Below are 18,386 nucleotides of genomic sequence, written 5' to 3' on the forward strand. Positions count from 1 at the left end.
TCTCCCCCATCAAGAATACTGTAAATGGGTAAAATCACCAATTTACTAGTTGTATTATTACTGATATAATGTTGTAAATAATATTACTCAGTGTAAATGATTTGTTTTTACAGCATTCTAAAGCACTAAAATAACATAGAAGGAAAGTAGTTGGCAATTCAGCTATAATTGCCAAGATGGACACAGAAAGAAGCACTGCACTGAAGTGGAACTAAAAGGGCTTTGTGCTATATTGTTAAGTTCAAAACTGCAGTAAATGTGCACCCAAAAAAAAAAAAAAAAAAAAAAGAGTAATTAATTAACAGACGTGATTAATACAGCTCGACCAGGGGGGCATCCTTAAAGTGCTCAAACCGCCTCCTCTGAATTCAGCTCTACTCCCACACTCAATTCTCCCGGGTTGCCGAGCCTCACATTATCACTGAGTTTAACACAGCAACCTTATTTTGGTCAATGCCCACAGCTCTTAGAGAACCATAGAGGGCATGGAGGTAAATTGACCAGTAAACAAGAGTTTCGTCTGCAAACCGAGCTTTTCACTACCATAGAGAGCCACTGTAACACTGCTGCTGCTGCTGACTATACTCGTTTGTCAGTCTTCGAATTATGTCTCAAATTATGGGCAATCAAACTTGCAAATACATGTCTGGATTACATTTTTAAAAAATAGCATTAAAATAAACTCCAGAAAATACTGTCATATATTTATATAACCCGGAACCCGTCTCATGCTGTCTTTCACAGCACCGGAACTGCTGAAAAGTGAACTTGTTTCCTTATGAATTTATATAAGTGAAACACCAAGCCTTCAACATGGCATACAGGCGGTTTGTTCGATCCTTATTTTCAAACATATATACTCCAAATCAACAGTAAGTTATATACCTTTATGGTGACCGCTAATAATAATAATAATAATAATAATAATAATAATTAAAAAATATATATATATATATATATTGTCCACAGGTGTTTTTGTTTTGCGGAAAACCTTTAATCGGTAACACAAGACAAGACTTTCCGACGCGCTGAGTCCCAAACGACTCATAATTGGACATAGTGTGCACTACATAGGGTTCATTATTTGTTAACCTTAAGGTCGTCAGTATACTCTCTGAGATCAGATGTCTCATTATAAACGACTACTTCATGTTAGACGGTGATATTGCGATAGTTCTTGGTTTTAATTAATTATTGATTAACTTATTTATGTGAACTCTAACAATTATGCAACTGGGGATGTTTTTGCACTTCAATACATGAGGAGATCTGGAATAGCACTTGACCTGCCAAAGTAAGGCATTTTGGAGAAAACAAAACCTGCCCATGTTTGAAATGTTGAAGATATTCTCGGGTTTTACTCACCCTTTATCCTTTACGTTGTAATAGTAACAGTAATTGCAGAGCCTGATATCTGCATCAGCATGAGTTTGTGGCTCGTGCTGCATCTGCACAGATGTATCCGGCTCGTGTCCACGCGTCAGGCCCACGAGCTCGCCTCCCTGCGCCGTGTCTCCTTGCTGCCGGAGAAGAAGCGCCTGGGGCTCCTGTATCCGTTCAGCAGTCTGGAGGCACACCTGTCACGACAGGTAGACAAGTCACGATTTCAGCTCTTCCAGCCTGACCTGGAAGCCCTTGAGTCGGCAGAGAGACTTTTCACTCCATCTCCCAAACACCAGATAGTCTACTCTTCATCAGCTGTGCGCATAGACCACATGCCTGAACTCACCCAGCCAGAGGTGAGGGCCGAGATCAGGTTATTCTGTTGCTTAAAGGAAAACTGCACTCAGAAACACGTTAGTAAAATATATTTGTGATGTGAATAGTGATTCCAGTGCTACTTTGTTGGTTAGTGCTGTATTTTTGTTATTCCAGTAGTATGACACAGATATCACAGGCACATTGCTAGTGTAGATACAATGACATTTAATAAGAGAAATTATCTTGAACATAAGTCACACTGGTCAGGTTTCACTGCCATATGACGCAGAGATTCAGCTCAGCTAGTTAGTGATCTATGAGATGATGGTGTTTGATGGCGATATCGGATGAATAATAGAAGTAAGACTTGTGTTAGTGGTAGCTCAGTGGTTAAGGCATTGGACTTCTGATCAGCTGCCACTGCTGAGCCCTCGAACAAGGCCCTTAAACCTCAACAGCTCAGTTGTATAAATGAAATAATTGTAAGTTGCCAAATTCTGTAAATGTAATTAAAGCGCTGCTGCATCGTTCTCTTTAGGCAGAAATGAGGCAAGGGTTAAATCCCACTGGCACCACTCATCACCATGTAGTCACATAGCATTTGGGGTAATGTGGGAAACTGTTAACCAAGGTGATAAACAGACCAGCATGTCAATTAAAAAATACATATTAAAAATCTCAACTTTGAAACTTAAGATTCATTACAAAATAAATCTTGGATGCCACTGAAGATCACATGTTAAACATAAAGATTAATCCAGGGTTGTTTTTTTTTTCCTTTTAAATATTTATGCATGTGTATTATATAAGAATACATATATTAACTATGGATTGCTATTTTGTTCTAAAGAAGGCCTTATTTATGTGTATGTGTGTGTGTGGTTGAGCTGCAGGTGTGTTTCATAGGCAGGAGCAATGTTGGCAAGTCCTCACTCATCCGGGCCCTGTTCTCTCTCGCATCCGAAGTTGAAGTACGGGTTTCTAAAACACCAGTAAGCAAACAAAATTTTTGATGAACTTTTAATTGCTTTATGAAATTCTTTGCTTTTTTCACATCTTTACTTCCTTTTTTCTTTGGTTTGGGCATTCCGTTTTCTGATTGGGTTATGTAGGGGCACACAAAAAAGCTGAATTTCTTCACCGTGGGAAAAGCCTTCACTCTGGTCGACATGCCTGGCTATGGATACAGAGCCCCAGAAGACTTTGTGGATATGGTCGAGCCTTACCTTCAAGAGCGAAAAAAGTAGGTGTGATCAGAATCCCTGAGCGTTGGTGTGAGCAGGAATGGGAATGTTAGGTGGTATGATGTATATATTATGTTCTTTTTTTTGTCAGTCTTATGAGGACATTCTTGTTGGTGGATGGAGGTGCAGGACTACAGAAGTTTGATTTGGTTGCTGTGGAGATGTGTGAAGAGTTTTGCATTCCCTATGTGGTGAGTGTTTTCCTCTCTCATGCACCAGCTGTGAAAGACCAGCAGGTGGCAGGAGAGTACAGCGCAACATGATGACATTGAACATGAATACACTAAGGGAGCACTTTGTTAGGAACACCTATACACCTACTCATTAATGCAATTCTCTAATTAGCAGCAGTGCAATGCATAAAATCATGCTGATACCAGCCATCAGCTTTGGGTGATGTTCACATCAACCATCTTAATGGGGGGGAATGTGATCTCAGTGATTTTGACCGTGGCATGATTATTGGTGACAGACGGATGAGCCAAACTGCTGATCTCCTGGGAATTTCACACACAACGTCTCTAGAGTTTAATCCGAATGGTGCAATGGATAAAAAACATCCGGTGAGCGACAATTATGCAGACTGAAACACCTTGTTGATTAGAACAATAATCTGAGGATATCATGAGCACAGTCCACACTCACCAAAACTAGACATTTGAAGACTGGAAAAAGACCAACTGATTTTTAAAAAAAACTTCAGTCCAGTTTGGGTGAGTCTGTGCCCATGATAGCCCCAGATTCTTGTCCTTGGTTGACAAGAGTGGAACCCAATGTGGTCTTCTGCTGTTGTAGCCCATCCAACTCAAGGTTTGATGTGTTTTGTGTTCTGAGATGGTTTTCTGCTCATCACGGTTGAAAAGGGTGTTTATTTGAGTTACTATAGACTTCCTGTCGGCTCAAACGACAAGTTTTGAACCTGCAGATCCTGTGCTCATAGGATGTTTTTTGTTTTTCGCACCATTCTGCGTAAACGCTAGAGACCGTCGTGAGTGAAAATCCCAGGAGACCAGCAGTTTCTGGGCACTCAAAGTAGCTCATCTGGCACCAACAACCATGCCATGATCAAAGTCATAGAGATTACACTTTTTTCTTCATTCTGATGTTTGATGTGAACATTACCTGAAGCTATTGACCTGCATCTGCATGATTTTTGCATTGTGCTGCTGCCACATGATTGGCTGATTAGATAACTGCATGAATGTGCAGGTTTACAGGTGTTGTTAATGAAGTGAATGGTGAGTGATTATTTTTCTCGCATTCCTCACTGATCTCTCTCAGTGAGAGGTTTGTCGGATTTCGCCGACCGTGCACGTAAAACTCTTATAAGAAACTTATTTGCAAATATGACAAATGGAGGATCAGCGACTCAAGGTGGATGCCAAAAAACAACTACCGTAATTTCTGGACTATAAGCCGCTACTTTTTTCACACGCTTTGAACACTGTGGCTTAAACAATGATGTGGCTAATTTATGGATTTTTACTGGCTAACGAGCTTCATGCCACCAAAACATTTAGCCTCGTCACATCGGACCAATGAAATTACCGAACCGGTCACAGTGGACCAATGAAACTGTTTGAATTAAATCAAACGCACTCGCACTAAATTCTTCAGATCAGTAATTTTGCGCTTCATGCACACACCCTCATCATGGAAAACACACGAAGAAATGGATATGATGCAGCTTTCAAGTTAAAGGCGATCGATCTGGCTGTCGAAGAAGGAAATAGCATGCGAAAAGCAACTTTTGCTCAAGTCTGCCAGTGGATCCTAACAGCGTGGAGCAGTGTCAAAAAATCTACTATCACCAACGGGTTTCAAAAGGCTGGACTGCTGCGTGATGAAGAGGACAGCACAAGCTCAAGGGCGAATTTGCCTCGAGATGTAAGTGACATTGAGAGCGACAACGAAAGAGAGACTGAGGAAGTGTGTGACGAAGTACCGGTAATTCTGAGGCTGTTCAATTCCGACACTGAAGAAGACGACTTTAGTGGTTTTAGTGCACAGGAGGAAGATGAAAATAGCGATCAATGACTTTTCCTGGTAGGCAACTGTATTTTTTTATTTTTTTAACCAGCCGTGTTACAGGCACTGTTCGGGAAAAAGCATTTACGGTACGTATTTAATTAAAAGTTTAAAAAATCTTTCTGTGTAACATCTTTCTGTGTAAATATCTCATGTTACAACGTGGACACCTGCGGCTTATAGACAAGTGCGGCTTATATATGTACAAAACATTTTTTCTTTTTAAAGTGTAAAAAGAAAGGCTTATATTCAGGTGCGCTCAATAGTCCGAAAATTACAGTATTTCTGCACCAAGGTGTCTTGAATGCCACAGACTCATAAAAAAAGTTGCCGAACTCAAAGGGAGGATTTCCACACTCCATTAAATGAAGGAGGATGAATTGTTTCTGGACTCACTGCTTGTATTATCTACTCAGGTGACTGAATCTGTTGCCACTATTCCTTGGAACGGTTTAAGCACTAACCCAGAGATCTAAATTCGATGGGACAAACTAGGTCCAAAACCGAAGCTAATTCGGTCATTCACCCCCGGAGTGCCTCAGAGGGAACCTTGTTCTGTTGCACAGGGGAAGAGAAAAGTGAGAAAAAACCTTTTGGACAAAGCTCCCCACCTCATCGACAACCCCTTGCACTTCAAAACCGGTATGAGGTACTGTCAGAATCAGCTTCACCTATGGAGAAACTGTCAGTGGCTTCCTCCACTCCACACTCTAACTCGCCCAGAGAATGTGCTGCTGCACTGCCAGAATCATGTCAGTCCAGCTGTAAAAACCATGCTTTTCCGCCAGAGGAAACAGCACCACAGCCTCGGGTCAGCACATGTCACCATCATCATCATCACAATTACAGAGGCTTAACACCTCGCAGCTCTGTGGGTCACCGGCACCGCACTCACCCACCGTGCCAACTTACCTGACACTCAGCACCGAATCCTTACTCCATGCCGAAAGAATGCACCAAAGCCCTTTGACAGCACCACTCTACTTGTTGGAGACAAATCAGGGATGTTCGAAGCAAAAGAATTAAAACCTTTTGTTTTCCAAGGAGAACTGTATGCAGCATCATGGAAAACATCCCACAGATTCTAAGGAACAATCCAACAACTGACAAAATAATTGTACATGTGGGTTCAAATGACATTTCTAAACAGCAGTCAGAAGTTTTAAAACAAGATTTTCTTTGCATTCTGGACTCTGTGAACTCATCCTCAGTCAAATTACACATACCGGACCGGATACCAGCAATCGGGCAGGGGTCCAGCCGCTTTATTAGGCTGCTGGGGCTAAACACCTGACTGGCCTTTACATGCTCTGCCCAAGGAGTGCATTTAATGGATAACTTTAACCTGTTCTAGGAGCGAAGACATCCGTTTTAAAGCGGACAGATTTCTTCTGGACTTTGCGGGGACTTGAATGCTCACTTCCAACCTTCCAACCAATGCAGCATCTCCCATCCACTCTTAACAGCAATGCCACTAACTACCCCGGGAAGGGGATAGCACAGCCACAATCACCCCTCAGATCAGTCGTCACCAGATTGAGAAATATGACCAAAGAAATGGATGAAATGCATGGGCTCGGTCAGCATCACACCCCAAGATTCATTCCTTCTCCTGCTACAGTTTCAGCAGTCCCTACCAATGAGCATGTCTGGCATGTAGATAACCATGCTACTTTTCAGAATATTCCGGTCATTTGCAGTACTTGGTGGCATGGCCGTAGGAAACAGAAGAGGTCCTCAAACCTCAAATATATGTAAGGCTCGACAGTAATTACAATTTTGTACTTAATGAACCCTCCGCCCCCCACCCCCCGCCCTGCAACCTTCACGGAGCTCATATCAACTTTCACTCCCTTCCTTAGACACTCTAGTGGAGAGCTTTAGAGTCAGGCTGACCAACAGGTATTAACTCTGTTGCCCCCTTAAAAAAAACTGTCTCTGGGATAATTAAAGCTTCCCTTGGAGAAAAAGTAGCTCCATTGTAAGACTGAAAAGAGACTGCATAAGAGCAGAAAGGCAATGGAAGCAAGCAAAATTTATGGTTACATACCTACATACACTTAGGTCACCCAAGAGCACCTTGAAGGTTGTACCCAAAACGCGACTGAAAAGCGCCAAGTCGGCCTTTAGTCACCATGGGCCTAAGCTGTGGAATTCTCTCCCTGACAACCTACGTACAGATCATTCAATTCGCACTTTTAAAAAGTATCTCAAATTGCATTTGTTCACTGGGGCCTTTCCTCAAACCGGTTAATTTTCCATACTTTATTTTATTTGCATTCTTTTATTTATTCTGTTTGATTTGTTTGGCCTTTTCATTTCTTTTTTGCTTCTTGTCTTTTATTTCTTTTATTTCTTTTATTGCTTATTTTTTATTTATTCTTACTACTGATTTTATTTTCTTGTATGTGTCTTCTGTAAAGCACTTCGTAAACATTGTTTTGAAAGGTGCTATATAAATAAAGCTTTACTTACTTACTTATTTCTCACAATCATAACAACATGATTTTAAGATTTTGACTGAGGCAGTTAAATGTTAAATATTATTGCTTTATCAATTTACGCACGTAGTTGCCCACCACATGTTTTTATGTACTGGAATTTTAAAAATAAGGTCACATTAGTGTGACCCTGTTATAAGTATTGTATCTGTTGAATATATTTTATTAACTTATTTAATGAGATTTTCTCTCTTTGTTTGAAGCTGGTGGTGACTAAGATAGACAAAACTCGTCAGGGGGCTCTGCTGTCCCTCCTCCTGCAGATCCATGATTTTATCGAGGATAAAACAAACACGTGTTTCCCCCAGCCCTTTCTTGTGAGGTAAAAGATAAGTACATGTACACAGAAATGAATGTGTTCTTGGATCAATGTCCATTTGCAGTGTATAGAACAGTATTTCTTTTGACCAGTTACTGCCAATCAGTTGTCATCGGTGTGATCATCCTTCTTCTCCAACCCATCATTTGTTTGACATTTCCTACAGATGCAAAAGTCGCTTATGCAATGTTGCATTTCAGTTCATTACCTGTAAGTAAATAAATAAATAAATAAAAATTGGGGAAAATATTGGGGCAGCTCAGTGGCACAACAGGTAGCATTGCTACCTCACAGCTCCAGGGTCCAATCCTGGCATCGGGTTACTTGGTGGCATTTTGCATGTTGTCCCAGTCGCTTGGTTTCTCCCACTACTCAAAAACATGCCACTAGGTGGATTGACTAAGATGAATCACACCTAGGTTTGAATGAATGTGTGAATGGTCCCCTGTAATGGACTGATATCCCATCCAGGGCATATTCCCACCTCACGCACCTCATGTTCCCGGATAAACTACTATTAGTGGTTACTGAAAGTGGGTGAGTGGGGAAAGTATTGAGATATTGAGATTTAATGATTGATTTAAAGGCCAAATGAGTGCCCTTGAAACATTTTTTCCAAAGCAATTCTTTCCTAACCCTAACTCCTTTGGAAATGTTTTTTATTTTTTATTATTATTTTTTTTTTTTTGCTAAAACCATGCTTATATCAACTTTTGCCTTATACATTTCTTTTACAGTTTATAAAATGTAACCCAGAGCTATACCATAATGTTGCTGTCTGTACTGATGCATCTTTAGTAATTTCAAGTAACTCAGGAGTGGCAGCGATTAATTTATACACATGTTCTAGGAACAGCAAAGGGATGATCATGTGGGAACAAGTCTGACTTAAATAAATCATATTCTCACACACACACACACACACACACACACACACACACACACACACGCAGGAGAGCAGGGCTATATGGTCACACAGTTCAAACAATTCATCACATAATTTGAAATATCTTTTAGATAACCTGACTAACTTTATGTTGCACTGGCCCCACCTCTATCCTACAGTGTAGATCAGAAATCTGGAAGGGTAATAGGATCAATAGTCACTGATAAGATAAGCTTGAACAGTAGGATGTGCTAACACTCTGAGACAGAGTCACACCATGCCTGTTTTAGTGCCTGAAAGTAACATTTATCACCAGACTCACCAGAATCATATCATGACGAAGAATCCTGGTTTGTTCTTGTTTTGTTGTATCTTTATTTCGTAAAAAAAAAAAAAAAAGTAACATAATAACTATCTACTTATACTTATTCTTATACTCAGTTCTAATTAGACATATACCAGTAGTGGCACACACACATCACATAAACGACAGCATTGACACATAAAGGACAACATTGACATTCAGGCCAGTCATTTCAGTATGAATCAGATATTGTTAAATTTGAGTCTGTGTGGAGAAGGATGTCCATATTTATGATCATATGCTTAGATTGCAAACAGTCATTTGAGCTCTATAATCACTATTTCATTCTCCTTCTCTTTCTTTTTTTTCCTTGCCCTGTTTCTCTCATCATTCTGCAGTTCTATGCACTACTCAGGCATCCACCTCTTCAGGTGCTTCATAGCACACGTAACAGGAAACCTCCAGCTGAGTTCCAAACCCACCTGAGAACCATATAAAGAAATAAAACACAACGACAAGAGACTGATCTATGCTGATCTGATCCAGACCTGCAAACAGCTATGGCCTGTGTTTCAGCAGCTGGTAGCTGCTCAGACCAAGCCTGGGTCAAAGTGAATTTTTGACTACTTGCTTTGGCAATATGGAAGATACCTGCTCTCAACTGGGTAGTGATACAAATTCCACAATAAGGATAGGTTGCATGGCTATCGTTCCTCAGCTGATCTGATCACTTCATTAGAAAACAAATAAACGTCCTACTTTTTTAGCAAGACAAAAGCTAACCCTGTCAATCTTTAATTATTTCTCCTCTGGTTGTAGCTGATACAGTATATGATGATGATGATGATGATGATGATGATCATGATATATGCTTTAGAAAACCCATGTCATGTCTAACCTCATGGATCTAACTATGAATTACTATTAGAGGTTTTATAAAGTGACTAAAGCATGAACATGAACATTTTTATTTGTACCAAACAAATTCTACAGTCTTCAGAATGTAGTACTCTCAGCAGAAGACATTTGCACGATTGGTGTAATTGAACATGACATTGTGAGATAAATATATTTAATATTAGTGCATTTATGATGCCAAAAAGATGATTATTGTAAATGCAGTTAGTCAGCCTGTACATCTTTCAATAAAACCTGATTTAAATTCAAAATTAAAATAATACCTGAGGCCTAATACTCCGTCATATTAAAATCTCTGTTTTAATAACTTTACGAGCTGAGCTTACGTACACCTTAAGTGATTCGCATTTCCATAGTACTGAATGGGGAGGACCTTCAGAGAAGACTCCACAGAACCAACAGCTAAATATGGCAGTAATTTGTCAGTAAATGTGTGCGTGAAAGTGTATATATGTGTACCAGTAAGAGGGTCAGAGAATGACAGCTTTCCTCTGTCCCAGTCCAGTTGCACTCTGATCCTCTGAAGTGTCTGTTCTAATGAGAACACACTGTGTTGATGTGGTGTAGAACCTCCTCCATATTCACCTTCATAAAACCACATATACCAGAGTCCACTTCTGGAGTTTATCTCTCCCTTCCTTTTGGCAGATTCTGTCATCACACCCAGTGACCAAGCTGCACAATCTCCAACTTCAACATCCCACCAGTGTGACCCTGAGCTAAAACCCTCTGAGCCCAGGATGCATAAGCAAGCATCTAGTCTCTCTGGATTGTCTGGCAGCTTCTGTTCCTCTTCCCTAACTCTCACACTGGTCAGATCATCAGATACAATGAGAAAAGGATTTGCAGTGTTTGGGTCCAGTGTTATAGGCACTGAGGAAAAACATACCGAAAGGTAATAAACAACAAACAGTGTGTAAAGTAAAGCAATGAGAAAATAATGTAAACTAAAATGAACTACTATTAACTTAGCAATTTTCGCAGTTTATTTGAGTTGATATGTTACTGTTAATATTTATGTTAGGAATATAATTATGTGGACCATTGACTGCAGAAGGATATAGTGGTCCAGGAATAAGTAGGAAGGCAGTAAGGATTTACAGTTCCCTCCAAAAGTATTGGAACAACATGGCCAATTCTTTTGTTTTTGCTATACATTAAAGACATTCGGGTTTGAAATCAAAAATTTAATGAGACAATAAATCAGTATTTCAGATTTCCTGATATTTACATCTGGATGTCTTAATACATTTTGTTTGAAGTTACCCTTTTTCAAGTGAAAAATATTGGAACATGTGTCTGACCGGAGTTTTTGTTGCCCAGGTGTGCCCTGTTAGATTGATTGTTTAAACAGTTAACAGCCCTGAATGTCTACTCTGGGTTTGAGCCCTAGGTTTTGCCTGTGAAGTTTGCATTTTTTGTTAAATAGAATAAACTAACATGAAGACCAGAGAGCTGTCTATGGGAGAAAAGCAAGCCATTGCACAAACGGACATAGGCAATACAACAATTTGGAATGTCCTGAAAAAGAAATAAATATACAGCCATGCATCAAACAGGTCAGTCAAGAAAAATAACAGCAGTTGAGGACAGAAATATGAGAGAGCTGTAAAGAAAAACCCTAAAACAACAGTCTGTGACATTAACAACCTCCACAGGGCAGGTGTGATGGTACCATAATCCACTGTGATTGTGATCACAATCCACAAGAAGACTTCAAGGGCAAGAATATAAAGGCTATACCACAATCTGCAAACCAATCATGAACAATAAGAATCAGAAGGCCAGATTGAAATTTGTAATAAATAAATAAATACAGAAAAGAGCCATAAAAATTTAAAAGTCTTGGAACAAGATTAACCTCTACCAAAGTGATGGAAAGACCAAAGTGTTGAGAAGGAATGAATCTGCTTATGATCCAAAACACAGAAACACATCAGTCTAGCATGGTGGACGTAGTGTCATGGCTTGGGCTTGCATGACCTCTTCTGGAACAGGCTCACTAATCTTTATTGATGATGTAACTCATGTTGGTTCCAGCAGAATGAATTCAGAAGTCTACAGAAATATTCTGTCTGCCAATTTACAGAGAAATGCATCCAATCTAATTGGGAGCAACTTCATAATGCAGCACAACAATAATCCAAAACACACTGCCAACACCACAAATGATTTCATCAAGGGGAAAAAGGTGGATGGTTTTAGACTGGCCAATTACCAGACCTTAACCCAGTTGAGCATGCATTTCACCTCCTGAAGGAAACTGAAGGGAGAACCAACCCCCCCCCCCCCCCCCCCCTTTGAAAGAAGCTGCAGTACAAACCTGGAAAAGCAGCAAAAAAGAAAAATGCAACAGTCATAGGCTTGATGCAATTATTGTAAGCAAGGGATATGCAAACAAATATTAAGTCTTATTTACTTTCATGTACTTTCTGTTCCTATACTTTTTCTCACAAAAAAGTTCCATGTTCTAAGCTGTTTTACCACATCTAGATGTAAATATCAGGAAATTAAAGCTGAAAATCTGATCTATTGTTTCATATTCATATTTTGATCTCAAACCCAAATGTCTTTAGTGTATAGCAAAAAAGAATTGCCCTTGCTGTTCCAATATTTTCAGAGGGGGCTGTACATCTGTACTTCATTAATGGTAGCCGACTTAAGTGTTTGTTTTCTTTAGTAGGCTGAAAGATACAAGAGCAACATGGGATCTGTCAAGTTTGAGACAAAGCGATAGGAAAGTTCCGGTTTTATAAGACATACATCTATGTGCAGTAGCTATCTGAGAACTGTCATGAGGGTGATATGAGTTCAAAGATAAGCTAAGTTGTGAAAGAGAAGTTGTACACAGTGGCAAAACACTTAAACTAAAGACATAAAGTCCAAATTGTTGGTGCCAAAAACATTACCTTGTTGCTCACAATGATCAATTGCCTGGACATTAAGGTTCGGACAAAAAATACACCTGCTTCGTCAACTAAAATGTTTATCTTGATTTTTTTTTTTGTGTAGAATTGACTAGAAATTATGACATTGCATATTATAAAGGAATAATCAAGATGATTCTTTGCTTAACACAGTGGATAAACATAATAAGCCAAAAAACTCATCAGTCCACAAGAGGGTACAATTGGACAAAGGTTTAAATAACAAACCTAACACACACACAGAAAACGAAGAGATAAAGTATATTACTGTATTGGACAGCATCCTGCATCTTCTCCCAGACTCTGAACTTCAGGTTGGCCAGATGTTTTGCCACATGGATCAGCGCTCCTGAAAGCTCCTCTGGATGCTGCAGTGTACACTGAGCTCTGCAAAAACATTCAGGAGTCAGTGTTGCTGTGGGTTTGGATTCAGAAGCACAGAGAACGAGAGAGACAGGAACCACATCACTCACCTTTTCACCGTGGCCTTGTAGTTCTGTAAAAAAAAAAAAAAAACAAACAACACAAACATCTGTGTATATGATTTACATTTTTACACCACTGAAATGTCATGTTTCTGATGATGGAAGAATTTTCACTTTCTCACAGTATAAATACTGACTAAATAATACTCACTTGTAAGAACGAGACGTCTTCAGCTCTCATCTCCTCTTCTATGACTCTGATTGTGTCTGAAAGAGACGATATGTCTCTGCTCAGCTTCTCAATCTTCTCGTTCATCATCTGACTCTTCTGCTCCTCTTCCTCTCTCAGTGCAGCGATCCTGACTGCCTCTTCATCTCGTAGAAACTGGTGGAGCTTCTCAAACTCCTCCTTAATCTGCCGCTCTGTGTGTTGGGCCTGAATCTGCAGTGAAGAGCAAATCAAATGAAATATAACTGAATATGCAATAATGCAATGTACTATTATAATATCAACGCACTGTTAATGTTTTTAACCTTTATATGTTCTGCAGTCTGACTCCAGTTCAGTTTACAGTCTTTAATGTTCTCCAGTTTCTCCTGTATGAGTTTTAGTTCAGTCTTGAGCTCCTCCTGAAACAAATCAGCACACTGCATGAAGGCTGTGTTTGATGTATTTAAGCTTCTGCACTATCCAACCAGGGGTCACTATCCAAAAGCTGATGACACTACAGCTTTGTACCTCTTGTGACTGTTAAAATCTAGCCTAGGTTAAATTAGAGCTTTAGATTTAGCTTCAGGTGCCAACTAGTTATTTAAGCAACTGGGGGCAGTGGTGGCTTGGTGGTTAGGGCTCTGGGTTATTGATCAGAAGGTCGGGGTTTTAAGCCCCTGCACTGCCAAGCTGCCACTTTTGGGCCCTTGAGCAAGGCCCTTAACCCTCTCTGCTCCAAGGGTGCTGTATCATGGATGACACTGCACTCTGACCCCAGCTTCCTGACATGCTGGGATATGTGAAGAAAAGAATTTCACTGTGCATATCTATATGTGATAAACAAAGACTTATTATCATTATTAACTGAAAATCTGATTGGAAGGTTGTTAACTGATATTAACCAACCTTAGTGTTCTCATATTATAGCTATACACTAAAATCGGCAAAATTTCACTTATCCTGTATCTATGTAAGACTGGCCTGCATGAATAAATGTCAGCACACTTCCAGATGACAATTAATATGTGCATATAGAAACTCGAACTAATTCAGACTAAATTTATGTTTGAACAAATATACTTTAGCTGACCACATTATTAGACACATCTATACACCTGCTTTTACAAAGAATGGTGCAAAAACTGTCGGCAGAAATGCCTTGATGATGAAAGGGGCCAGAGGAGAATGTCCAAACTTGTTCAAACTGACAGGAAGTCTCAAATAATCAATCTTAACAAAGGTCACACCCATTGATCCCAGGAAAGGCTTCAAATTCACTGTGACCCTAACCAGTATGAAGTGGCTAAATGGGTTGGAAAGTCTCATAAATAGTATCTTTATGGAATATTAGTAAAGCTTCCTTTAAGCCTTTAAGAAATTCATTTAACTTTTGAAATGCAAAACTTTTATAAAATATCCAGAACCACTTTAATGTGTCTAAACTAGGATTCAACATTCTTGTACTGTTCTATACAGCTGCACTGTAGGTACTGAATATATCACATATAAATATATAGTCAATAACAGAATGAATCCTTTAGTTTAAGTTTGTAGAATTTGAAAACAACAACAACAACAACAACAACAACGACAACAAAAAAACAGTGTTAAGGTTAGTTATATGTTAAAATTGTATAACAGTTTCAAATGACCTTACAAGAAAATGATATTTACCTTACAGTCGGTTACTGCCTCGTCAATTGGGCAGAATTTGTGGTCGGTGTGTTTTCTTGAAGTTTGACACACCACACACACTGGCTCTTTATCATCCAGACAGAAGACATTGAGTTTCTCACTGTGCAGACTGCAGACTGTTTCAGACTCTGGTGGAGATCTCTGACTTCTCTCCTGTAAGAAAGTCTCACACAGGTTTCTTAAAGCAAAGTTAATAGGTGGTGGACTCAAGGACGCTCTTTTTCTACAAACAGGACAATCTCTGGATCCTTTGGTCCCCCAGTACTGCTCCAGGCACGCTTTACACACACTGTGACTACATTGAAGGAGAACCGGATTCTTGAAGATTTCAAAACACACAGGACAGGAGAAATCCTCCTCTGAAAACTTAGAAGTCATTTTCTTTTGCTGGTGGTATTCTTTAGCTTCCGTGTAGTCATAGTCATACTTTCACTTTCACTTCCTGCAAAGTAAACATAATCTACCTTCGCAGATCAACATATTCAATCTTCCCCTAAAGAGCTACAAGCTAACAATATTAATGCTGCAGATCATTACCTTCTAACATTCCCTGGTAATTCAAGTCTCTGACCTGTTTTCTTTCTGGCTCCAGGCTTGACAATGTACTTGCAGGATTGTGAAAATCATCACATCAAGATGAATCATAACTATAAACATGCAGCATGTTTATAGTTATAATTAATCTTGGCCAGATGATATTTAATCCACCAAGTACATTCTCAAGCCTTGAGCAAAATAGGTGGAACGGCATTTGATATGGCAAAGTATGTGTTTTGAAAATCTGCCAAGGTGCTGAAGCATAAACTACTCATCTGTTACAATAAGGTTTTTCCATGGATTATGGATTAAAACTGTTTGTTAAACTGGGTTTACACTGTATGATTTTGGCATGATTTCGTGTTTTTGTTACATCACATATGAGGATTCATTTTATTGGTTTTGCTTTGCAAAGGTCAACATCAACTGGGTCAAAGTTGAATTTTTATTAACTGTATGTGCAGTGCCAATGCATCAAATCCATAGGGGACATTTAGTGTGACAGTGCTAGCAGTATTGTATCCATTACCATAAAATATTCTAATGACTGATTTGATTTGGTTTACCTTTTATGACTAAGAGAGATAGAACTTGACCCAACCCTTCCTTTTGAGGTGAAAGACAAACACACATACATGCAGTAGAACTTGTTCCTCAAGTAGGACTTCCGTTTTGCTGTTCCTATATAACTTTTCTTTTTACAATCACCGTCTTCTGTGTCCATCAATACAAGCAGACATTTCAGATCAGTCTTCTAAGCTGTTGCTGCTTCAAACCTGAGCACGAATAATCAAATTTCATAATTTAATGACATATTAAATGACATATTTAATGACACCTCCAGGGTTTTGGGTTTGATTACCACCTCCGCCTTGTGTGCACAGAGTTTGCATGCTCTCCCTGTGTTTCGGGGTTTCCTCTGGGTACTCCTGTTTGCTCCCCCAGTCCAAAGACATGCGGTTTACGCTGGTTGGCATCTCCAAATTGTCTGTAGCGTGTGAATAGGTGTGTGCGCGATTTTGTGATGGGTTGACATCCCATCAAGGGTGTCCCCTGCCTTCTACCCCTAGTTCCCTGTGATAGGCTCCAGGCTTCCTGTGACCCTGTGTAGGATAAGCGGTACAGAAAATGAATGGATGAATGCAGCTGTACTGTACTGATCTATTTACAGCTGTACTGACCTATTTACTCAACAAGAAAACATATGTGTACTAAAGAAATGAAACAATCACACATTATTATATTTCGCAGAAATCAGGGTGGGAGGTGTGGCGGTCTAGCGGGTAGTGCTGGGTAGCGGGTAAATTTTGCCTATTACCTGAAGACACTTAACATAGAAACAGATACTCACATATTCAATTGGAGAAAGAAAAATAAGACACCAGCCGTGAGTGAGAAGAAGCAAGGGTCCAGGTTTATTCGTTCCGTTCCACCACACAAGATCCACACAGTTTGAGACGCCCCAAAATGCGATCTAAAAAACCAGAGCTGAAGCTTTTCTATTTATACAGTTTTCTTAGGGTCAGGCTGACCCAGACATCAATATGTTTAGAGTTAGCTATCCCGGAACACAATTGGCACTGTTGAGCGACCCTTATCACGCAGGTGCAGTTCCGGCTCCAAAATATATTTTGTCTTGTTTCACTCTTTAACAATAATTTGACTGTGTCTGTGTCCCTTCCTGACTGGATTTTCGTAGAGAACGGACACTTTCAAACACACCATCTCTACATTATGAGTAAATTTTATGTTTGTTCTACATTTCTTTTTTTGTTTTAGTGCTTGCATGTACATTACCCTATAATAGTTTTTCATGAAACAGAATATGAAACAGATTAATTTGTTTTCTGCATACACACCAGGCCTCTGTGTGTGTCTGTGTGCCTCTTAGTTGACTTTCTGCCTGCGTGCAGACGTACTCCACCTACGCTCTGAGACCTGCCGCACTTAATCAAATACATGTATTGTTATCCCCCTGCGCCTTGCTTATCTGTGTGTTGTGTCTTAGGTGAACATCTGTTCATACAGTCCACCAGCCCAGTGAATTCTCAATAAGATTACATATTACTCATACTAGGTCTCCCTCGTGTTTATTTCATGTATATTTTATATACAACAGTAGCGTTTATCACTTCATTCCTCCAGGGTGCGCTGTTGAATCCAGAGCTCAAGTTACTCTGTGTGGTATTTCTGTGCATGTCTACACTGTGCATTTCCTCCATGTTCTCCGGTTTCATCCCAAAAACATACCAGCAGGTGGATTGGCTATGATAAATTGCCTCTAACTGTCATGAATGCATGCATGTGTGTGCATTGTGCCCTGCGACTGGCATCCTGTCTAGACACTAGTGCCTTGATTATTCCAGGTGGATTTTGGGGGAGAGGAATGGGTTGAGTACTATCACTGTCTCAGGGAAGCTGCTCTGGAGCAGGTCATGTTTAGAGAGCAAATTGCTATGGCTACTTACATACCCTGAAAGATACCTCCATTGTTGGAGCTGAAAGTTGAGGTTATCTATTTACTCTGAGTAAAAATACCTGGGTATGTTGTATAACCTGCTTTCTAGAATACCCCAACACCCCCCCCCCCCCCCCAACCACCCATTTAGGGCGAATTGAAATGTTTCACTTCAGTTTGTGGTCTGTGGCAGGACACAGACAATTTCTTTGGCACAGGGATGATCGTAGTC

General features: G+C 39.8%; 2 protein-coding genes across 6 annotated transcripts; one reads left to right on the plus strand and one right to left on the minus strand.

Moving 5' to 3' along the window:
- The first annotated feature begins 784 nt into the window (after window positions 1-784).
- Window positions 785-10,069, plus strand: gtpbp8 (GTP binding protein 8 (putative)). 5 transcript variants are annotated; one of them, XM_017470267.3, is made up of 8 exons: window positions 785-872; window positions 1,457-1,739; window positions 2,595-2,693; window positions 2,814-2,944; window positions 3,037-3,136; window positions 7,678-7,796; window positions 7,886-8,003; window positions 9,382-10,069. In XM_017470267.3, the coding sequence occupies exons 1-8, from the start codon at window positions 814-816 to the stop codon at window positions 9,478-9,480; spliced, it is 1,008 nt and encodes a 335-aa protein (XP_017325756.1). In that variant the 5' UTR covers window positions 785-813; the 3' UTR covers window positions 9,481-10,069. The 5 variants fall into 5 exon arrangements, with proteins under 5 accessions (XP_017325756.1, XP_053536894.1, XP_053536897.1 ...); XM_053680919.1 differs by having other exon boundaries at window positions 804-872; window positions 1,424-1,739; XM_053680921.1 differs by having other exon boundaries at window positions 821-872; window positions 1,390-1,739.
- On the minus strand, window positions 9,406-15,816 carry LOC108266649 (E3 ubiquitin-protein ligase TRIM35). Its single transcript, XM_017470262.3, has 6 exons — window positions 15,139-15,816; window positions 13,788-13,883; window positions 13,465-13,695; window positions 13,302-13,324; window positions 13,097-13,215; window positions 9,406-10,774 (listed from the first exon to the last, which is right to left on the minus strand). Exons 1-6 carry the CDS (start codon window positions 15,535-15,537, stop codon window positions 10,224-10,226), a joined length of 1,419 nt encoding a protein of 472 aa, XP_017325751.1. The 5' UTR covers window positions 15,538-15,816; the 3' UTR covers window positions 9,406-10,223.
- Between the last annotated feature and the right edge of the window lie 2,570 nt (window positions 15,817-18,386).

This window comes from Ictalurus punctatus, chromosome 6 (genome assembly GCF_001660625.3).
Source record: "Ictalurus punctatus breed USDA103 chromosome 6, Coco_2.0, whole genome shotgun sequence".
Taxonomy (NCBI): Eukaryota; Metazoa; Chordata; class Actinopteri; order Siluriformes; family Ictaluridae; genus Ictalurus; species Ictalurus punctatus.